At 61.4% G+C, this 21,640-nt stretch overlaps 5 protein-coding genes and 1 non-coding gene across 6 annotated transcripts; 3 read left to right on the top strand and 3 right to left on the bottom strand.

Annotated features, from left to right (window-relative positions):
* Positions 1-53: 53 nt before the first annotated feature.
* On the bottom strand, positions 54-1,443 carry LOC62_02G003014 (uncharacterized protein; the record flags this gene model as incomplete). Its single annotated transcript, XM_062769539.1, has 2 exons — positions 54-724; positions 762-1,443. The coding sequence occupies 2 exons, from the start codon at positions 1,441-1,443 to the stop codon at positions 54-56; spliced, it is 1,353 nt and encodes a 450-aa protein (XP_062625523.1).
* Positions 1,444-3,662: 2,219 nt separating this feature from the next.
* LOC62_02G003013 lies at positions 3,663-3,773 on the bottom strand. Its single transcript, XR_009995576.1, has one exon. It is a non-coding gene; the product is annotated as a 5S ribosomal RNA (partial) (ribosomal RNA).
* A 904-nt stretch (positions 3,774-4,677) lies between these two features.
* On the top strand, positions 4,678-10,042 carry DOA4 (Ubiquitin carboxyl-terminal hydrolase 4). Its single transcript, XM_062769538.1, has 14 exons — positions 4,678-5,164; positions 5,215-5,288; positions 5,339-5,377; positions 5,519-7,201; positions 7,243-7,596; positions 7,636-7,750; positions 7,808-8,271; positions 8,308-8,509; positions 8,559-8,846; positions 8,909-9,036; positions 9,255-9,553; positions 9,605-9,687; positions 9,762-9,781; positions 9,840-10,042. The coding sequence occupies exons 1-14, from the start codon at positions 4,862-4,864 to the stop codon at positions 9,865-9,867; spliced, it is 4,080 nt and encodes a 1,359-aa protein (XP_062625522.1). The 5' UTR covers positions 4,678-4,861; the 3' UTR covers positions 9,868-10,042.
* Positions 10,043-12,163: 2,121 nt separating this feature from the next.
* On the top strand, positions 12,164-16,532 carry ral2. Its single transcript, XM_062769537.1, has 3 exons — positions 12,164-12,214; positions 12,601-12,858; positions 12,909-16,532. Exons 2-3 carry the CDS (start codon positions 12,790-12,792, stop codon positions 16,254-16,256), a joined length of 3,417 nt encoding a protein of 1,138 aa, XP_062625521.1. The 5' UTR covers positions 12,164-12,214; positions 12,601-12,789; the 3' UTR covers positions 16,257-16,532.
* Positions 16,533-17,637: 1,105 nt separating this feature from the next.
* Positions 17,638-19,583, top strand: AL7A1 (Aldehyde dehydrogenase family 7 member A1). The gene is made up of 2 exons (XM_062769536.1): positions 17,638-17,951; positions 18,047-19,583. The coding sequence occupies exons 1-2, from the start codon at positions 17,688-17,690 to the stop codon at positions 19,457-19,459; spliced, it is 1,677 nt and encodes a 558-aa protein (XP_062625520.1). The 5' UTR covers positions 17,638-17,687; the 3' UTR covers positions 19,460-19,583.
* Positions 19,584-19,696: 113 nt separating this feature from the next.
* On the bottom strand, positions 19,697-21,039 carry aguA_0 (Putative agmatine deiminase; the record flags this gene model as incomplete). The annotated part of the gene is made up of 2 exons (XM_062769535.1): positions 19,697-20,397; positions 20,448-21,039. 2 exons carry the CDS (start codon positions 21,037-21,039, stop codon positions 19,697-19,699), a joined length of 1,293 nt encoding a protein of 430 aa, XP_062625519.1.
* Positions 21,040-21,640: the final 601 nt, after the last annotated feature.

Below are 21,640 nucleotides of genomic sequence, written 5' to 3'. Positions count from 1 at the left end.
TTAACACATGGGCTCGCCAGTGTCCAGCGGCTTATATCTCAAAACGGAAATACTTAAAGGCCAACAACTTGCTGAACCTTGTTCGGCGCAGTGGCGAGGTTCTTGTTGTTCTTGACATCCTCGCTCGTGCCGCCGGGGGTGCTGGCAACAGAGCCCCACGCCACGAAACGCTCACCGAGCGTCGCGGCGAACTGGGAGAGCCAAGAGTCGGACGGCTTACCACTCGGGGCGTTGGGGAAGTCGACCGCGAGGGGCCAGTTCCAGTTCCCATACGCGACGTTGGGCCACGTCCATCCGGGCTTGACGTACCCGGCAGGGCAGGCGGTCGGCTTGGTGCTGCCGCCCGACTCGTCCCAGCGGGGGTTGCACCCGGGGAGGTTCTTCAGCGGCTTGTAGTAGCCAAGGCCCACGTCCGAGTTCTCGTCCAGCACCATGCCAGCGTAGCGGCACTTCTTCGCCGTGTCGTAGTTCACAGTCGGCTTGAACGCGGGACAGTTCTCGTTCGTCGCGTCGCTGTTAAGGCAGACCGTCGACTTGATGGCATCACGGAACACGTTGGTGTTCCACCCGTTGACAAAGTCGGCGTGGAGCGAGCCGCCGAAAGTATCGCCGTTCGCAAAGGCGACGTTGATGTCGTTGGCGCCGTTGCGCCACCTCGACCTCTGCCCAGTGTACAGGGCCCAGTAGACCTCGAGCTGGAGGGTGGGGAACCTCTTCGGGTGCGCTTTATGTCAGAGACAGATTACAGGGACTCGACTTACTCGGAGGACACTTGATGCCAAACTGAGCATCCCACTGGTTGTTGCTGTTGAGCGGCCACGTCATGTGCGAGAAGTGGTCAGTCGAGTCGAGCTGGCCGTTTCCGCAGCCAGGGAACTGGATCTTGAGCCTGATCTGATCGGGCGGGGGGCGGTTATCATATTTGGGGTTGGGCAAGTTGAACCCCAAGGCCTTGTTGCCCTTGTTGGCGCCGCTGTAAATCTCAGACTCGATATGGATGCCGTTGGTCCTGAGCTCGCGGCCGACGGTGCGCGAGGTGGCGGTGCCCGAAATCATGCGCAGGCCTTCGGGGAACGGCTCAGTCATGGTAAGGTTCTGGACCATGTAGTATGCGCGGGCGCCCTGGAGCCACGTGGGTTCGTACGTCCCGTCTGGGTTGACGAACATGAGGGACGGAATCCAGTAGTTGGACTTGTCGGCCTGCGTGGCGGCAGTGGTACATGTCGCCTTTTGCATCTGGGCAAACGTGTTGAGCTTGGTGCCAAAGTTGTTGGCACCGAAGATGGTGTGAAGGTGACCAATGTCCTTGGTGTTGTCAGGGTCGACGATCGGGTCGATGCGCTGGTTCAGCAGACCGGTGAGGGGGATGGCAAACTGGCCCTGTTGGGCCACCACCACCGCCGGGGTGGCGGCCATGATGGCGAGGATGGACCAGAGGAGCATGGCGTGTTGGGATGGGGAGGTGGATTGAGTCCCCCGCGCGTCTTTTATGCCTCATCTTGTCTCCTAGACGCGACGACCTATTTGCCTCAAGACGCAGAAAGGCCGCGAGGAGGACATGCCCTTGGCAGAGGCGCTGTCGTCGCCCACATCCCATCCCAGCACCATGGCCCCACCTCACCCCACTACCGCAGGTAATGCCACATCCACCAGCCCACCTTGACTACTCGGACCAAGCTCTTGACTACTGCCGCAAGTCGATCGAGGCACGTCGAATAGAACCTTCTTGCCCTTCGGTCGGCGTTCCTCATGGCGGAACGTGAGTGTGGCACATGATGCCTAAGGACGGTCATTACGTTACTGTGACACTACCTCGTAAAGCTTGTTGTCACTCGGGCGATCCGGTTAAAATTGCAGTGCATGCCTAGCCCGATGACGCTGTTCGGTCGGCCACTTGGTACGTTAGCTGCAGGGAGGACGGGACGAAGGAGGGGCTCGACTCAGCGACGAGGGCCGGCGGTGGTGGCCGTCTTGTCTTGCCCGAACGTCGAGGGACATGTTTCAGGCAGGGGGGGGGGGGGGCGAGCCGAGATGTCATGAGGCCTGACTTGCGTTCCATGACGCTCGGTCATGGCTAGGACGGAATCTCCAGGTCTGCAAGTTGGGCTGAGGCAACCAGTGGCCGGTCTCAGCAGCTCGCTTGGTCTCAAGGGCAATCCTCGACTCAACGACGAGGGTGGCAGTGTTTTGGCAGTGATGGTCAGCTGGCGCGCAGTGTCTGCCGCTGGTCTTGTCCTGAGGACGAGCCCCACGGCCACTTTACGAAGCGCCTGTGATGACCGTGACAGAAGTGGTCACAGTTTAATGCAGCTCTGGTGCTCCTCCCGCGGTATGCCCGCAGCAACGTAACGCCTTGACCTTCAACTCGACCTCGACTTCGACCTCGACGGCCAGACGGGCTTTCTCCTAACGACACAGCGTGTGCCACTCCAACATGTGACTCGCGCCAATCAGTGCTCCCGCTTGTTGTGTATTGTCGCTTGGCACCCTACTTACGACATTTTTGACGTAGTTAATGCCCTTTAAGCGGCCGCTGGGTCATTTCGCAAGGAGGGTGAGTTGTAATGGTGGGTCGTGATGGGACTCCGAGGTGGTCACGAGGCGATTTGACTGGTTAACGACAAGGTTGTTGTGAAGGCGGGCATGTAAAGGGATGTGTCGTGAAGCTTGTGGTTAAGGACGCCCTTGCTCTGTACCGACAGGACAACCTCGGCAACGCTATGCCGTCAACCTCAGCGTCGTTCAGCCAAGGTTCACCCACCTCTACGACCGGCCTTCAACTTTCATATGCTTGCTACGGGGCATTGTTTAAGCCCTTCTACCCAGCTTGCAACCAGTCCCGTCAGGTCAGCGTGGTCGCAGCACGCATGCCGTCAGCTTCTGGCCAACGGCGACTCAGGTTGCTCCAGTAACAGCAGGGCTCAACCTCCTCTGCGACCGGGCTTCAAGTTTCATAAGCTTGCTGCGGGTGATTCTTTAGCCTCAACTTAAGACGGGAATCTCCTTGCGTACCAATAACAAAGGTGTTAGCCGTGGTGCTCGCTTCAGGTTGCCCCCATGCCGTCAGTCAATGAACGACTGGCGACGAGTGTCTGTTGCTGCAGAGGCACGTCGGCGTTTACTTTGCCTCGGCGACAAGGGTACCTGTAGCCCTGTAGATCTCCCGAAGAGCACTCCGGAAGCCGACCGAGGCCCGGGCTGTTGGCGTTTGCACCCTGGTAGAGAGAAGGATAGTTGCATTGTTTTCCGGCGATAGAAGCCCCAGTCGTCCTCGCAGGCCTCAAAGCCAAGTTCGAGTAGGCCGGTCCTAGGCTCCAGCCACCGGCGGTGGCCAGACTGCTTGAGGCCATAGATAGCCGTCTTGAGCATTAGGACCTTGCCGGGCTTAACGGCGGCGCCGGTCGGCGGGGTGAGGTACAGCTCAACATTGAGCGTACCACTGAGGCACGCGCCCTCGCCGTCGCATTGGCGGATGTGGACCTTCTTTGCGCAGCAAGTCCGACAGGGCCCTCATCACCATCTACGTGGACGGCTTCTCTCTACTAGCGTGCAAACCCAACAGATTAAGAGTCAAGAAAGAAGAGAACAAGGACGCCGGGTGCCACGGTGAACCTCGTTACATAATCGCTTTTTCTTCCTCCAAAACACGCGCTGGCAAAAACCACGACACCCAGGATTCCCATGTGGTCCCCCACCATGGTACTAACTAGGCGGTACTCAGCTTGACTTCGCAGATCGGACGGGATGCGGTATTTTCTGAGTCCTATGGCCGTGGATATTAGATGCGTTTTGCAGCGGCTATGAATGTGCAACAGTGTTTGGGTTGTGGTGTGTGGTGTGTGGGGCATTGATCGGCGCGCCGTGCGGGTGCCACCATCGACTGCGGACACACTGATCGGCGCCGTCACGATGGCCTGGCCAGGCCCTCTGCCAGCTGCGCCCCCCCTTCCCACAAATGCACTGCGACCTCGAGAAACGCACAACGACCACGGCCAGTGCCCAGACCGCCTCATAGTGCGTTTTACGAGCAGGGAAGATACCCATTGATCCGAATTCAAGAAGACTATTTGGACAAGATGCACATCAGCAGTTAGTAGCTTCCGCCCGCCTTCACTCACACTCACACGCAACAGTGAGTGACGCCGATGGTCGCGTCGCGGGTACCTCGCGCCCATTCCCATGGCCATGGCGCGCGGGACTCGCATCGTCGTCGCTGCCGCCGTCGCCGTCCCTGCCCCGCCCCTATCGCGTCGTCGGCGAACTGGGAGTGTCCAATGGTGCAAGTGCACGCCCTTGATGCGTAGCGTCGTCTGACTCATGCACTGCATTGCATCAGACTCTGCTTTACCTGCACCGTATGTATCTGGGCGCTTGTCAAGCTTGTCAATTGTCGGACTTGTTTGTACAGCTTATGCGAGCGCGGTGCATGCCCGCAGTCGAAGCAGAGCCTAGACTCGGTGGTGGTGCTGCTGCGGGGTAAAAAGTCTAATTGGATTAGTCTTGGAGGGCTTGTTGATTAGCAAAGATTAGAAAGCGGAGACAAAACGTCATAAGCTGGTGGGCGGGGTTGCGCGGCGGGGCAGCCGCCAGCTGCAGTGCAGTGCCTTCTGGCCAGCAGCCAGCTCGTCCCACTCGGTCTATACGCATCGTCACTGCTCGTGTCCAACCCACCGCCGACGACTTCTTGGCTTACTTACACTTCAATCTCTCCATCTCTCCTCTACAACACTAATTAGACTGCATAGGCACGGGTAACACTAGCCCGCTGCCCCCCAATCGACCCCGCACACTCGCACCCCACCCCATGTCTCGCTAGACACATTGGCTTGGAGCCTCGCGCATAGACACCTCGTCGACGACAATGTCCCGATCCTCCATCCCCACGGCGCGGGCCGCCTACGACTCGATGTCGTATGACCAGCTCCGAGTCGCAGCCGCAGACGTGTTGCCGGTCGGCGACCGCACGCCCAAGCAATGGTTCGAGCTCGCCCTCCAGCACGCCGAGGCGGCGCGCCAAGCCGACCGCCGCGGGAGCAAGGCCACCCTGTTCGTCGAGTACACCCAGCTTGCCACTGCCTACAAGAACGCCCTCTTCCACCCTGGCACAAAGGAAGCCAAGGCGGCTGACCCCCGCTGGGCGACGCGTGTCAGCGAGTTCAAGCCCGTACGTGTTGCGTCGCATGGCGTCGGAGCCCAGCTGACACACCACAAAAGACATGGGAGGCGGCCGTGCAGAAGGCCACGACGCTCAAAGAAGAGCTCAAGCGGGCTCTGTCCGAACCAACCTCGTGAGTACCTCGACTGGAAATCATCATGTAGCGGTGCTCATGCGCTACAGGCCAGTCCCTGCGTCGAGCCGCACGGTAGGAGCAGACAGGTAAGCGTTGACTGACTTGGGCGGCGGGGCCGCTTCCACCGAGTTTTGGATTCTGGCGGTCGCAGAAGCTGCTCATACCGGGAGGGGCAGGCCCTTCCACTTTCATTGTCATGGTTATCCAGTGCTGACGCGTTATCGCAGCCACGCGCCTGCTCCATCACCGTCGTTGGACGAAGAGGCTGGCGGCTCCATCGCCGATCGCATGAAGGCTCTGAGCGGCCGCGGAATGGATGTCGGAAGCGGGTCCAAGCGCATCAGCAGAGATTTTGTGTCCCACTCAAGATCAGCCTCGACTACCAGCGCGACCGTCGGTAGCGGGGGCGGCGGTGCAAGCGGATTCGGTGCTGCGCGGAATGGGGCGGCGTCCGCAGCCGCGACTGGGACGAGCCCCGAACCAACAGTCAGCATCAGCACCGGCTCCTCGTCATCAGCTATGCCTCCTCCAGTGTCGACAACCGCACACCGCCCAACCTCGAGCGTGTCGGCGTCCAGCAGTCTTGCACGCTCGCCGCCAGTCGCCAACGGGCTCCACGTCGCCGCGCAGCAGACAGGTGCTTCGAGCCACTCGCTCAAGTCGGTCGCGACTGGAGGAAGCGTCAGCAGCGGCACGGTTCCCACATCTGCGTCCATTCCGGTCATTCGCCCCTCGAGCCCGACGAAGCAGCCATCGCCAGTGGCCGATCCGAGCCCCCGCCCACAGCTGTCGTCCTTCCCGTCATCGAGCTCGACGAAGGGGCTCCTCGACTCCACACCGCTGACGAGCCCGCCCAAGATCCCTGCAGCTCTGCCCCATCGCCCGTCAAGCCCGAGCGGTCCTCGTCCATTGCCGTCGCCAGCACCGCGTGGGCTGTCACCAGTGCCGAGTGTCTCGCCCGTACCGCGTGACGACCTCGGCGACTTTGAGGCGAATTTCCCTTCCCTCGACAACTTCGGCAAGCAGTTTGAGGATGCCCTCCCGTCTGTCCCCTCGCTGGGCTTGAGTGATACCACACCGGCACCGGCATCGGCATCCTCTACTAAAAGCCCCGTTCTCGACGACTTGCCGTCGTTTCCGGATCTCCCCGCCTTCCCCACACTCCCATCAGTCCCATCCCACCTCCCCGGCCGCGAAGAGCCGAAGTCTGCACTGCCACCACCACCCGCCCCGGCCGACAGCCTCCACGATGTCGAGGCGTTCCCATCCCCGCCTAGTCCTGACCTCTACGTCGACCTCAAGCGCCCGGCCAGCACGCCAATCGTCAGCGACAAAGGGATTCTGGCCTCGTCGCCACCAGATGAGTCCCCGCTGGGCGAAGCTCCCGCGTCAGTCGCACCTCCTGCTCCTGCAGCCAGCATGCCCGATCCGGTGATCAAGATGCCCGAGCCAAGAACAGCGGGGCCAGCGATGTCACCTTCGACACCATCCAGCTCTGCGCCAGACGCTGCTCATGGCCATCGGGGATCTGTCCCAGTGGCATTCCCGTCGCCAAAGGTCAGCGGAAATGTGATCAACCCTGCGAGCTCGTCATCCAACGGCAGGGCCGGGGCAGGAGCAGGATCTGCGGCCGTGTCCCCTTCCAACAGCAGGCCAGGGCCTTCGCAGACGGAGTCCCAAGCTCCCGGGTTCGCGCCTGCTCAGCTCGGAAAGCCAGAATTCCCCATCACCAACGCCATCACACCCGAGACGCTGAGGAGCTACTTCCTCAACTCGTCTATTGACGTGCTTCTTCTTGATGTGAGAGACGAGAAAGAATACTCGACCGGCTATGTTGGCGCCGAGTATGTTGCACGCGGAGCCAAGATCAACGTTATCTGGATTGACCCCACCGTCCTGGCGCGTGATGGGTGAGTAGGACAAGGCAGGATGATTGGCTGACTCGTGGCAGACTCACCTCGACGCAGCTCGAGGACGCCATGTCGCTGTCCCCTCAAGCGCAGCAACTCGCGTTCCAGAACCGACACAAGTACGACTTGGTTGTGCTGTACGATAAACGTTCAACTACGTTCCCGAAGAAGGGCGAGCCTCCAACTCCCATCTCCAGGCTCTGGTCCATCATTGGCGAGAATGAGTTTAGAAAGACTTTGCCGCGATTCCCGGCAATGCTCATCGGCGGCTTTGAGGGCTGGGTCAAGTTCATCATGGCCAGACAGAAGGCTTCGATGCAGCAGCACCAACTGGCGCAGCAGCAGCAAAGTCGGCCCTACAACCCCAAGACGAATGGCCACGGACCCGTACCACTGTGAGTGTTGACTTTGAGGCTCCGCTGACAACGTTTTAGTGGACCGAAGCCCGTTGGGAACAGGACGAACGCAGATCTTCTGGCAAAGAAGCAGAGCCGCGAAGCGCCGGCTTACCACCAGTCGTCGCAGTATGCGAGGGGCATCACCGAGAACGTAGGTGGATGCTGAGATAGCCTACTGACTTCGAAGTTTGCCCATTCCACTCCTCAGTCGATGACTGGCGCGCACGCTTCATCGGCATCAATTTCGAGTCTTGCATACGCAGGGTATGACGCTTCTCGACCGGCCCAGTCCCCATCGCTACCGCGTACGTCTCACGCGTCTTCTGCGTCGATCTCGTCATACAACGCGCCGTCTGCTATCGCCCCACCACCACGGGCCTCGATCCATCCCGGCGCCGGGGCACGACGACAGAGCGGATACTTGGACAGCCAAGGATACTCGGGACATACCACCACGTCACGGCCGTCGATCGACTACCCCCAGCCTCATGCCCTGGCACAGGTGCCGCAGCCACCGCCCGCGGTCGCAACTCACAGCCTGGAACGCCAAGACCCGAGGCCGATGCCGAGGACCGTGTCGACTCGAAGCGTTGACCAGCTTGCTCCAAACTACGGGGTGCGCTACTGGCGCAACACCAAGCTTGGCCTGACGGGTTTGAAGAATCTGGGAAAGTAAGTCCCCATGTTTGGATAGCAGCTGACATCCAGCACCTGCTACATGAACTCGACTGTTCAGTGTCTGAGCGCTACACTACCCTTTGCACGATACTTCCTCGACGGGCGGTACAAGCGGGACATCAACGTGTACAACCCCCTCGGTACAAAGGGTGACCTTGCACATGCTTTTGCCGAGCTCCTCGGTGCACTCTGGGGAGAGAACTATACCTTCTTGTCGCCAATCACATTTAGGGTGAGTGAGACGAGGAGCCACAGCGGCCTGTTCGCTGACATCTGCTTAGAAATCCATCATCAACTTCAAGAGCGATTTCGCCGGCTCTGAGCAGCATGATTCGCAAGAGTTCCTGTCGTTCGTCATGGACGGATTGCACGAAGATCTTAACAGGATCAAGACTCGACCCAAGCCGATTGAGATGACCCCGGAGCGCGAAGCAGCACTCGAGACCCTGCCACCACAGATTGCCAGCGACAAGGAATGGCAAATCTACAAGATGCGCAACGACAGTTTGATCGTCGACCTCTTCCAGGGCCAGTACATGAACCGGATGGAATGCTTGACGTGCCACAAGGTGAGTTGCGCCGAAGGCACGAAGCGAAACCATAACTTTGGTAAATGATTAACGTGTCTCAGACGTCGACTGTATACGACTCTTTCCAGTGGCTCACTCTGGACCTCCCAACGACCAAGAGCAAGGTAGTCTTGCCTGAGCTGTTCGACCAGTTTGTCAAGCCCGAAATCCTGGATGGTGACGAGAAATGGTGAGACAGCCGACGTTAACAGTTGCATAAAACGCGACTCGTGCTTTACCCCTTCACCTTCATCGTTTAGCCCGGTTGTGTGTCCCTGAATGTGCCTCTTTCTCCGTGCCTACAACCGCACTTTTGGACTGGGTGTGAAAGTCACCTTGGTTACTCGCCAGCCCCCGCGCTCCACATGCACTTGGCGACCAATCTAGCAACTCTGCTAACACGAACAGGTTCTGCCCTCGTTGCAAGGTCAACCGAAGAGCGTCCAAGACCCTAACGCTTGTGCGGCTACCGCCTGTCCTTCTTATCCAGCTTAAGCGCTTCATCCCTGTCAACGGCGGACGCTTTTGGAACAAGTCGGAGACACCGGTCATCTTCCCGCTTACCAACCTCGACCTGTCGCGCTATGTACCAGTCCGACAGCCGACTGGCACAGAGGACCTGGACGACCCCCGGACACAGATCGGGCCGTTCAAGTATGACCTTTACGGCGTGAGCAACCACATGGGCACACTTTCCAGCGGACACTGTGAGTGCAGCGTGGGCAGGGACGGGGGGACGTGTGCTGACATTACTTTAGACACCGCCTTTGTGCGCTCGTCTGATCAGTGGATGTTCTGCGAAGACAGCAGGGTGCAGCCTGCTCGTGAGGTCGACGTGGTGGTACGTAATGTGATCTCGGCTAGGATCGATCCGTTTGCTAATCATTCGTTTCTATTGTCTAATAACGGCAACAGTCCCGACCTGCCTACATTTTGTGAGTTCACATTGCCTGCCACAATGCCGCCACACATTTCTGACCCAGTCTACTTTAGGTTCTACAAGCGGGTTCAGGCGTCGTGATGCTTGTCGTCGTCAAGAGTCTGAAAGAGGGAGGGGGCCGTCGCGGGAGCCGGTCATGTCTGTTGGATGGGCGCGGAGCGGTCCCATCTCGTTGTAATCTCGTATCCTTTGCATTCCAGCAGAACCGGACGCAATGTACAGCTTGAGTGTGGGACGACAGACGACATCCCTATGGATGGGTAGGGGATCGGGTTGCAGGGTCGACAACCTATAGTGCCGGGCATGCTGTCATGATCACGGTTGTGGCCATGTCGGAGGTGAACCAGTCGGAGAGATGACAGCCGTAACGGCAGACTCTCGTCACGGCTGCCGACATGGCGCGTGGGGGTAGGTTGAGGTAGGTGTGTGCCTCGGCGTTGCAGAGAGGATGCGCAGGGCGTAGTTGATTACTTACTGCGGCGGCACGCATCAATGCAATGCTGTTGCTTGCAACACATTAAACGACATGGCACGGCTACTGCTGGCTGGCTGGCTCAGGCGATGACGATGTGTGTCGCGGGCGGGGGACAATGACGCGCGCGGAAGTGGGGGATGAATGCGAGGCGGCCCTGCGGCGCACGCCGTCAAGCCGTCAAGCCTCGTGGACGACAAGCTTTTTTGTCCGCGATCTGGTTTGGGCCTGGTTGTTATTGTGGGCGACGGGGCGGGGGGCGGGGGCGGCGCCAAAGGCAGTCACGTTGGTGCGCGGCCAACGAGGCCAACGAGCGAGCCGCGGCAGCCCACGACGCGGCGTCGACAGGCTATGTAGTAGCATCCTCTGGCCTCGGTAACGCGCGCCGCACGCCGCCTCGCAATTGACTCTACACATTGTCTGTCTCGCTCACCGGAACATTGCAGGCATGCGCACCGCGACCCCGCCCACCCAGACCGAGCCGCACCTTAATCTCGCCTAGGATCACAGGACCCTAACCCGCATGTGTCCCGGAGGCGTCGGGCGTCGGCACCAGTGATTGATGGTGAGGATGGCGGAGGTTGGTGTGTGATGCATGCGCGGGGGGGTTTTATTTGTTTGCGTCGTCGCTCTCTCGGTGCATTGTCGTTGGTTGCTCGACGTGTTGCTGGCTCGCTACGGTCTGTATGCATCCTCGCTCCTGCCCTCCGCTTTCCCCTTTCGCGCGCCACCAGGCCCCGTACCTCTTTTGCTACTTCCCCTCTCCGAGTCGCCGGTGGGAGGCGTTGTGTTGGTTTCGGATACGGAGGATGCATTGGTGGTGCGTACTACTACTTGCTAGCTAGGAGCCGCATCCGCAACCGTGAGCGAGCGAGCGCCCCGATCAATGCAATCGCTGGCGAGATGCACTCGATGGCGGCGGCTCATGTGTGACGGCGTGTTTTCCCTGAGTGTTCTTCTGTTGGCATCCTGGGCCGGGCTTCCCGCATGCAGAGGGGAGAGGGCAGCTCGGCCATGAGCTGCTGGGCAGCCAGGCAGCCAGGTAGCCAAGTCAGGGTGCCACCGACGAAACTTGCGGCTGTGGCGTCGTAATGCGTTGCCACATTCCAGTGGAGGCTGCGGGAGCCGAGGGCCAGGCAAAGCAAAAATGTCAACAGCCGTGGCCTTGCCTTGGCTGGGTGCGTCACGCACGCCTGAACAGTTGGCCTGGTGCCTCAGGGACGACCGAGAGTCGCCAGCGAGCGACACCACGATGCACGCACGACGCACGACGACGGAACAACCAACCCCCCATCCCAGGGAGCAAATCGTCCTTCTTGCGCGGAGACCAAGAGTGCCATTCAAGTCAGGGAGAGAGTTGAGGGTTCGGACCAGCCAGCGCATCATACAGACGACGTGCAGGCAGGCAGCAGCAGCAGCAGCACCACCACCACCACACCACTCTGCTCTCGACGATCAGCTCATTCATTCCCAGAGTGTCTCGCGGCCCTCCCCTGCCTCTGCCGCTCGCTCGCTCGTTCGCTCCAATCCGACTCGTCGAGGTAACGGCAGCAGCCTTTCTGTACCATAGGGCCCACTTGCTGCTTGCTCGACACCACATCCATCATCGCCGCCGCTCAATCGCTCACTGTATCCTTTCTCTCTGTCCGTGTAGCTGCTGCTCTCTGCTCGATACCACCACCACGACCTCGCCGTCACGCCCAGCTCCTCCTCCTCCTCCTCCTTTCGACGAGTGGGCGAGATCTCGGTCGCCGCATCACACCAACAGCCGCAAGGAGACTGTTCGCGACCCGCCAACACGAGCGAGCTAGAGCACAGGCCGGCGACGACACCTCCCCCCCACCACCATCTCACCTCCTTTCCACTTGCTCAACGACGCTCGGCCCCCACCCCCTGGCTCCTGCTCCCTCCCCCGCCATCTCTGCGTCAATCTCGGCCTAACAGCTGCCAGTCTCTGTAAGTCGTCGCCCTCTGCACGCCACGCCCCCTTTGTATCCGTGCGCGCATCCTCGACGCCATCGCGCACGCTGCTGCCAATCACGTTTGCCCGACCCGGTAACAGCTGCAGCCAGCGGGCTCGGACGGCAGACAAAGGGACAGGACAGGACGGGCCCGCTGCTCGTGCTCTGCTCTGCTCTGCTCTGCCGGGAAAAGTCTGACGACCTGCGCGCGCGTGGGCTGTTGCTTGACGAGAGAGGCAGACTTGCAGACAACGAGGCAAGACAGACCGGGAAGCACAGTTGACTTGTCGTCGCTGCCTCACTCCATCTCGACCTCCTTCCCTCACCCCCCATCTGCCATTGCTTCTAGCCATCGCCGCCATCCGCTGACGTCCGAGACAGTTGCTCCGTCGCCGACCCCTTACCCCTGCGCCTGCGCCCCGCCCACCAGCCCCACCAGCCCAGGCGAACAGCGAGCGCGCAACAGCCGAACGCACGGCATCAGCAATAACGACACCGCGATCACTGCTCGATACCACATCCTCTTCTTGCTTTCTCTCGACACATCGGCCTCCCGGCCTCCCCGCCACCATGACAGACGTCGGAGCGCTCGCAAGCGCCTTTGAGCCCGCAAAGGGCGAGGTCCCGCTCCCGCTCACCGTGAGTGCGATGCCAGTAATCGGGCTAGGATGTTACTGACACCGACGTAGGGACCATCAATCACCCTCTCGCCAATACCATCCCCGCCGACCCTCTTCCTTTTTGGCGGCAAGGTCGTCTCCCTGCGCAGGTTAACGTCCGAGATGTGGGCGTTGGATCTCACCACTTTGACGTGGTCCCGTCTCAATGCTGGACATGGACCAGGACCACGATACTTCCACTCGATGGAGGTTTGGCAAGACAAGCTCGTGTGCTTTGGAGGGATGAGCGACTCGGACTTGGTTCATGAGGTTCACTCGGACATCTGGTTCTTCGACTGTCGCTCAAGGAAATGGCTACCACAGCCCTCCCCCGAAGGCGGCCTGGGCCTCGGACTCGCTGAAGGCATGCCAACCTCGGCATCGCAGTCGTCGCAAGACCCCCTGTTGCTACCCCAGGCCCGGTACGCCCACCTGTCTGCCGTCTCCAGAGGCAACCTCATCGTTTGGGGCGGCCAGCGCACCGACAACACCTGGATTTACGAAATGAACGTCTACGACCTCGCCCGCGGGGTATGGGTTGCCAAGACACGGCAGCCTGAAACCCACGGCTTGCACTCAAAGGGAGCCTACCGCTCTGTCGCCGTCTCGTCGACCCACCGCGTCATCATCCCCGCCGACCCCCACACCGTCACAGGCATGCAGGCGCTCCCTTACTCGATGGAGGAGCAGGGCGGCGGAGGCGAAATCTGGTGCTACTCAAACTACGACTTTGCAAAGGTCCGTCGCGAGCTCGAGGTCATTGTGCCCCGCGACGGCGACACGGATACACTCAACCCCCCTTCCGAGAAGATTATCCCCCCACCAGACTGGACCATGGAGGACTTGCAGACCAAGATGGCCGGACCAACAATGCCACCAGGCCTTCGTTTTCCCTCGGCCGGTATCGTCGGTCACCACTTTGTCCTTTGCGGTCTCTACTTGGCCAGCACGTCTGCCCAGTTTTCCATCTGGACCCTCGACCTCATCACTATGAAGTGGACGCACATTGAGCCAGAGATTCTCCAGACCGGAAGCTGGAACCGCGCTATCGTTCTCCCCGAGCGCGGACAGGTCCTCGTCTTTGGCAACCACGGCTCGGACCTGGCAGCCGACTATGGACGCCGTGCCGTCAACCTTGACCACGTCGCCGTCGTCGAGCTCGAGGCATACGGTATCTACCGTCCACCAGCAATCGCGCTTTCGCCCCGCACCCAGAACACTGGCCTGACAATGCTTGACGAGAAGCTCGTCTCCGACTTTGAGGTCATCAGCGATGACGGACGCAGGATAGCGTGCTCCATCAAGATTCTCACCGAGCGCTGGCCCTGGTTCGCAGACCAGCTCGAGCTGCTCAAGCAGAAGACAGAGGAGGCCGTGATGGACACGGCCCCCGCTTCCCTGGATATCAACGACGCACTACTAGGGTCGCTCAGTCCCGCCCGCCTTGGTCCCGACGGACTTCACCTCCCAGAGCCTCTGCCGGTTTGCGTTGCCCTGATCCAGTACTTCTACACTCTCTCCCTTGCGACACCACTGCAGACGCGCTCACCTGTCCTCACCGCCCTCCTCTTCCTCGCCAAGCAATACAAGATTGAGCGCCTGCGACAGCTTGTTGTCCACGCCCTCCACTCTCGCCTCGACCCAACGATCGCCCTCGGCGTGTACGAGGTTGCTACTCTCGCGGCAGAGCGCAACCTGCAGATCAGGGCCCTTCACCTCATCAACCAGGCCAAGGAGGGAGGTGGCCGGACACGGCTTGGAGGCAATGCTCGTCGTGGCGGATCAGGTACTCACCCGGACGGTGCCGACAATGGACCTAGCGGCAATGGCCCTCATGCCCGTCACCAGTCGGTCCACAGCGCAGCCTCGGGCGCGACAGGTATGCACTCAAACGCCACCGCTGGGCATGGCGGTCACCGCGACAGCGCGGACGTCAACGGATCTACCGACGGCAAACGCCAGTCAAACGGCAATAACGGCCGGCTCTCGGTCGAGACCAATGGCACTCGTGCTACACATGCCGTTGGTGGGAGAAAATCGTTCATGTCGATGAGATCGGTCAAGTCGATGAAGTCGGCAAAGTCGGCTCAGTCTGATTCACCCGGATCGACATCGTCTTCCGTCGCTCCCATCACCCCGCCGATGCCCGTCACTGATGGGGAGATGCCAACCGCGGACGAGGTGCCCACCAGCCGCGCTCGGTCCGACTCGTTCACTGTCCCAGAGGACGTGCGCAAGGCCCGCCCTGAGCCACCCCTCGAGCTCACAGAGGACCCCAGAATGCACCGCCTGCTCGACGCGCTCGACATCAACAGCTGTCCTCCAGCTCGGCCACCGCGCATCCTTGGCCCTAGGCCGCTGACTGCGCCGAACAGCGTACAGCTTGGATCCACGGCGACACTTGGTCCCGCACCTACACCTGGAAGCGGACGTGTTCGTCGTGCCAACCTTCCTCCCATGCTCCCGCCCCCGCAGCAGCCGCTGCCCGTTCGGCCAAGCACCCAGGACGCGCCCCTTACTCCTGTCACGCCTCTCACCGACGGCACTCTGCGCGCCTCGAGCCCCACCAACTCTGAGGCGACTTCGTCGTACCCTCGTACGCCGTCAGAGTCGCACCGCGACTCGCAAATCATCTCGCGCGAGTCGTCGCCCGTCATGACTTCTCACTTGTCGGCCAGGCCCATGTCGATTGTGACAACCCCGAGCAAGACGGCGACGCTGCCCGCGTTGCCCGAGGACGAGCTTGTCACCCCCGAACTCTCCAGCGACAGCGAGGCCTCGCGTCTGTCGACAGAGTCGGCACACTATGGCGACGTGACCCCAACAACGGCTCCAATCATTGTTGAGACGTCCATGGGCGCGCAGCAGCATGACGCTCTCGAAACTCTGCGCAGTACCAATGGCGCCTCGAGCAAGCTCACTCGTGCTGCGTCGCTTAGCTCGCTCAATAACGGCCGCCCCCGATCTGTTATCGGCACCCTCACGCTGCACGCCGAGAAGGCCAGTGCGCGTGGATCATCCGACTTTGGGCCTGTTCCTGAGGAGGAGATCAACAATGACTGGGCTCAGCGATCAGCGATTGCCGGATCGGCTATCGAGGTCTCTACATACGCCGGCCGCAATACAAGCAAGCGGTCTCTGGCTGCCAGCCGGTCCAACACCCACATCCCATACACGCAGCTGCAGCCCGTCAGAAGCGCAGAGGAGGAACAGGAGCGCCTGATAAAGTTCCAGGCGCTACTTGCCGAGCAGCAGCGCCAAGCTGGCTACTCTACCGCCGAGGCTGATGCGCGCGCCAGACGCGCCATGGGCCGCTCAACGCCCCCCAAGACCAAGCTTGGGCGGCTGGGTGCAAAGTTTGCCGACGCGCTGCGATAGGCGCGCCGCGCCGCATATCCCCTTCTATCTCGACTAGACTTTGGTTATCTGTCGGATCTCGAACTATCTTTGCCATCATACATCGGCACAGCATACCACACTACCGCTACCCCTACTCTCACTTCACCACTGCGCATTGTTTTTACGCAACCCGCGACTTTATGTCGATGTACGACCCGATCAGAGCTTTGCTGCCGCCAGCGCGCGGCGGATAGGAACCTTAATGTTATATTCTGCTCATGGGCTGTGTATGTTTATACTGTTACACGAATGCAGGTCTTGAATAAGGAACAGAAGCAGCTGAGGAGTGGCTCGTACGAGGCGAGGAGCAGCTGGGGGTGTGTTTGTCACCGTAGAGGAGATCCGTCTCGGAGAACTTGTCTGGACTGTGCCAGCCGGCGTCGTGCAGGTCTGTCGGCGGCACTCTTCCGAGCGCCGCAGTTGATAGTGGATCAGATGGGAGCAGCAGGCGACAAGCAAGCGCCCACGAGCATCGGCATTGTGTCCCCAGGTCGGCTCTGGGCCGTTGATACCAGGCGCTGTGTGCCACGAGCAGAGCGCCACGCGACAGTTAGCGCGCACTAAGCGCCAGGTTGTTGCCAGTCCGGCATCGCGGACGGGCGACGGCGGACGCGTGCTGGTTGGTTCGGCGCGGCGGTATGCGCCGAGCGGGGCGCGGAGGGGGCACGGAGTGGCCGCGGTGTGCGTGGGTGGTATGTAGCTGACCCAGCGAAGTGTTGTCGTTGGTGTTGCGTGCCGGTGTGGGTGATGGTGACGGCTGTAGTGGTGGGGGTGGTGGTTGTGAGCGGCGGGGCGGGGCTTGCTGATAAGATTAGCGCTGGCTGGCTGCTGGCTGGCTGGCACTTAAGCGCCGGTGTCTGCCTGCTGCCTGTGCGCTGTTCGGCAGGCGATATGCATGCTGCGTGCACGCACGGCCGCCTAGTAGTGCTCACCGCCATGCATGCGCCGCGCATCGCCGCGCCTTCGCTCGTCGACTCGACCGACCGCACACACGCACACACGCGCGCATCGCCGGGCCAACGACAAGGTCCGTCGTGACGACAGGGAAGCAGCGTCACTGTCCGCGGTACCGGACGTCTGGTGCAACCGACTTTTTTCACCGTCCAGCGGCGTGTTTCGCTGCCTGGGCGGTGCTCGCTGCCAGGGACGGTACAGCGCGCCCGCATCACCGGACCATGTACTCGCCCGTTGGCGCTACATAAGCAGGCGCGCCGGGTTGAAGCAGACGCCCGTTGTCTCTCTCTCTCAGCTCTCGGTAATCTCCCACTAGCCGCCAGCGCTTAGCACGCACCACCCACCCCACCCACCCGGCACAACTCCACTCCCCCCCACCGCATCACATCACATCTCTGGCGTTTACTTTCACTCACTCTCCTCTACATATATTATCAGCACTGCACGTCGCCCAAAATGCTCGCATCACGCTTCCGCACCCTCCGCCCCCTCAGCATGACCGTCACGCTCGCCACCTCCGCCACGCCCCTCACGGCCAAGACTGCCGCCGTCCTCGGCTCGCGCGCGCTCTCGAGCCGCGCCAGCGCCGTCCTCAAGGCCCTCGACATCCCCACCGAGGGCGTCATCCCCGGTGTCTTTGACGGCGCGTGGGGCGGCTCCGGCCCCATCATCGAGACCAAGTGCCCCGCCACTGGCGAGGTTATTGGCCGCGTCCAGAGCGTAAGTCGTGTTTTTGCTCGAGTCCGGGTTCGCGGACTTTGGCTTAGGACTTTTTTGTTTGCGAAGCAGAACAGCCCGCTAACGCTCCCCTCCAGGCCACCGTCGACGAGACCCGCCTCGCTATCGCCAAGACGGTCGAGGCCTCGCGCGCCGTCCGCGCCATGCCTGGCCCCAAGCGCGGCGAGGTCATCCGCCAGATCCGCGAGGCGCTCGCCGCCAAGACGTCCGACCTCGGCGACCTCATCTCGCTCGAAATGGGCAAGATCAAGTCCGAGGGCAAGGGCGAGGTCCAGGAGTTTGTCGACATCTGCGACCACGCCACTGGCCTCTCGCGCTCGATCGCCGGCCGCGTCCTCCCCTCGGAGCGCGAGAACCACGTCATCTACGAGATCCCCAACCCGCTCGGCGTGGTCGGTGTCCTCTCCGCCTTCAACTTCCCCGTCGCCGTCTACGGCTGGAACTTTGCCGTCGCGTTTGTCGCCGGTAACGCCGCCATCTGGAAGCCCTCGCCCACCACCCCGCTCTGCTCGATCGCCGTGACCAAGATCATCCAGCCTGTCCTTGAGCGCAACGGCCTCCCCGCGGCCGCTGCCTCCCTCGTCGTTGGCGACGTCGACGTCGGCAAGGAGGTCGTCGGATCGGGCGACATCCCCCTCATCTCGTTCACTGGCTCGGAGCGCGTCGGCAAGGAGGTCGGCAAGAACGTCCAGGACCGGTTCGGCAAGACCATCCTCGAGCTCGGCGGCAACAACTGTGTCATTGTCGACAAGGACGCCGACCTGAAGCAGGCCCTCCAGGGTGTGCTCTTCGCCGCCGTCGGTACCGCCGGCCAGCGCTGCACCTCAACCCGCCGTCTCCTCCTCCACAAGGACATTGCCAAGGACTTCCTCGCCAAGCTCCTCACCTACTACGACTCGGTTACCCCCTCGTCGACGCTCAAGATGGGCGACCCCCTCGACCCCGCCACCCTCATCGGCCCCCTCCACACCGAGGTCTCGGTCAAGAACTACCAGGCTGCCATTGACGGCGTGACCTCGCGCGGCGGTGAGCTGCTCACCAAGCGCTCGGGCAAGATTGTCGACGGCCCCACCGAGGGCGGCCACTGGGTCTGGCCCGTGGTGCTCCGCCCCAAGATTGACGACCCCTGCTGGCAGGAGGAGGTGTTCGCGCCCGTCCTCTACGTCGCCGAGTTTGAGACCATCGACGAGGCCGTCAAGATCAACAACGCCGTGCCCCAGGGTCTCTCGTCGTCGCTCTTCACCAAGAACCTCCGCACCATGGGCCGCTGGCTCGGCCCCGAGGGCTCGGACTGCGGTATCGTCAACGTCAACGTCGGCACCTCGGGCGCCGAGATCGGCGCTGCCTTTGGCGGCAACAAGTCGACCGGCTGGGGCCGCGAGTCGGGCGGTGACGCCTGGAAGCAGTACGTCCGCTGGTCGGCGGCTACTGTCAACTACGGCGACAAGCTCCCCCTCGCCCAGGGTGTGAGCTTTGGCACGTCCGACTAGGCGATGATCTGATGAGAGGAGAAACAGCCCAAGGGGCGCGCACGCAGCCGCCCCAGAGTGTATCATTACAATTCTAGTGCACGTTGGTATCATGTTATGCAGTTTTGGAAGAACCTTGGAGGGGGTGGAAGTGGTAGAGTGGTTGTGCCACTCATTTAGTTTGTCCCTCAACACACAGCAATCAGGTCACGCAGCAATCTAATCTACATCGTGATCGTGTATACGAATCCTCGCTCACTACAAGAGCATAGCGAGAGCGGCAACGAGCGCGGCAACAGCGCCAGCAGGCACACACCTCAACGCGCTACTAGGCTTGGCCGACGCGCTCGCGCCAGCACCACCCGTGCCGCTCGCGCCCGCGGCGCCGCCGGCCGGACCAGTGGCATTCACCGCGCTGCCGCCGTCGTGCTTGAACTCCTGCTGCGTCGAGCAGTGGATTCCGCCGCCGCCCGCCGCGATGCCGTCAATGTCGAGCGCGACGACCGTGCGGCTGGGGTACAGGCTCTGGAGGGTGTTCTTCGCGGCCGTGTCGGCCTCGTCGTCGCCATACTGCGGCATCACGACGACGCCGTTCGCGATGTAGAAATTGATGTAGCCTGCCGCGAAGTTGTCGGCGTTCTTCGGGTCATTGGCGAGGCTGCGCAGATTGGTCGGCGCGGTGAGGACCGTCACGTTGAGCGTGCGCCCGGACGCATCGGTCGCGTTGCGCAGAATGTCGAGGTGCGTGAGCGTCACGTTGTGGTCGTAGCTGTCCGGGTTGGGGTCGAGCGCGGCGACCACCTGGCCTGGGGCGACGAAGCGCGCGTAGAAGTCGGTGTGGGCGTCGGTGATGTCCTTGCCCTTGATACCCGGGAGCCAGATGATCTTCTGCACGCCGATGAGGAACTTTAGCTCCTGCTCGACCTGCTCCTTGCTCCAGCCGGGGTTACGGTTGTCGTCTGGGCGTGCGCGTCAGCTCGGCCGCGCATTCCGTGCAGGCTCTACTGACTCAGCACGCAGCTCTCGGTGATGATGGCTGTGCCGTTGCCGTCGACCTCGAGCGCGCCGCCCTCGAGCACGAGCGCCGTCGTGACGCGCTGCACGCCCGCAATGTCCGTCACCTGCTTGGCGACGGTCGCGTCGTTCGAGTGCTTCTGCTTGTTGCCCCAGCCGTTGAAGTTGAAGTCGATGCCGCCCGTCGTGGCCGAGTTGTTGGCGGCGCGGACGAACGTGGGTCCCGTGTCGCGGAGCCACAGGTCGTCGAGCTGCGCCTCGACGAGGGTGATGTTGGCCGCGAGCGCCGCGTTCGAGCCCGTCGCGTTCGCCACGAGGTCCTTGAGCTCGGCCATGTCGTCCGAGCGCACGAGGAACGACACGGGCTCGTACGCCGCAATCGCAGTCGCCACGGACACGAGGTTGGCGCGCACGATCGGCAGCAGCGAGTCGCCCCATATGTCGGCCGTGGGTCCAAAGCCCATCCATGTGCGCTTGTGTGCGTCGCCTTCTTCCGGCATGACCCAGCCTGAGCCGGTTTGGACGACCGGGTCGGCTGCGCGCGCGGCGACCGCCAGAGTGAGGAGGGTGAGTGCTGTGGTGCGCATTGAGTGGGATGTTAGAGTTGTGGGGATGATGCTCTCGGAACGACGTCCACCTTGCCCTTCTTATACTCTGCCCACTCCGCCGGTCTTTACGTTGAGTCTCTCCCCATGACATGCGTCAGGATCGATCTGCCAGGTTGGGTGAGTGAAGTCAGTGGAGTCTGCCGAGCCAGGCACCCAAGTCCCGCGGCTCCAGGCCGTCTCGTAATCGCAACCCACGCTGTAACCGACGATGCGCCGACTTCCAATCGTCAGTCGTTTAGCCTGAAGTAAGTTACACTGCAAGGATCAGTCCAAATCCAAAATGTTGGAATTCGTCGCGGCTGTCGACGGGTACGCTGCACAGCTTGAGGCGTCATTTTTATCGCAGCACATGCTCCGAACGCTGGTTTCTAGCTCCGGATCTCCCGGCATCGGAGATCCTCGTGCGCGTCGCCGGCTTGGCGGTCTGTCTCGGTATGCTTGGAGTATGCTATTGTCGTCATGCGATGAGAGTGAGCATGTGGGTGCAGCACGCTTTGGTGGTCGGGCAGCCTGGGTTCAACAGTCCCACTCCAGCGGGACCAAAATTCCCCGCCACTGTACGCGTCCCGATCAACATGAC

Source organism: Vanrija pseudolonga, chromosome 2, assembly GCF_020906515.1.
Source record: "Vanrija pseudolonga chromosome 2, complete sequence".
Classification (NCBI taxonomy): domain Eukaryota; kingdom Fungi; phylum Basidiomycota; class Tremellomycetes; order Trichosporonales; family Trichosporonaceae; genus Vanrija; species Vanrija pseudolonga.
This window is presented reverse-complemented; position numbering and strand designations above follow the sequence as displayed.

Excerpts from the sequence above, each read along its gene's own strand:
- DOA4 (XM_062769538.1), top strand. The coding sequence starts at position 4,862 with ATGTCCCGATCCTCCATCCCCACGGCGCGGGCCGCCTACGACTCGATG. Across the intron at positions 5,378-5,518 it reads CGCACGGTAGGAGCAGACAG|CCACGCGCCTGCTCCATCAC; the intron begins GTAAGCGTTGAC and ends GCGTTATCGCAG. Across the intron at positions 9,782-9,839 it reads TCCCGACCTGCCTACATTTT|GTTCTACAAGCGGGTTCAGG; the intron begins GTGAGTTCACAT and ends AGTCTACTTTAG.
- AL7A1 (XM_062769536.1), top strand. The coding sequence starts at position 17,688 with ATGCTCGCATCACGCTTCCGCACCCTCCGCCCCCTCAGCATGACCGTC. Across the intron at positions 17,952-18,046 it reads TTATTGGCCGCGTCCAGAGC|GCCACCGTCGACGAGACCCG; the intron begins GTAAGTCGTGTT and ends GCTCCCCTCCAG.
- ral2 (XM_062769537.1), top strand. The coding sequence starts at position 12,790 with ATGACAGACGTCGGAGCGCTCGCAAGCGCCTTTGAGCCCGCAAAGGGC. Across the intron at positions 12,859-12,908 it reads AGGTCCCGCTCCCGCTCACC|GGACCATCAATCACCCTCTC; the intron begins GTGAGTGCGATG and ends ACACCGACGTAG.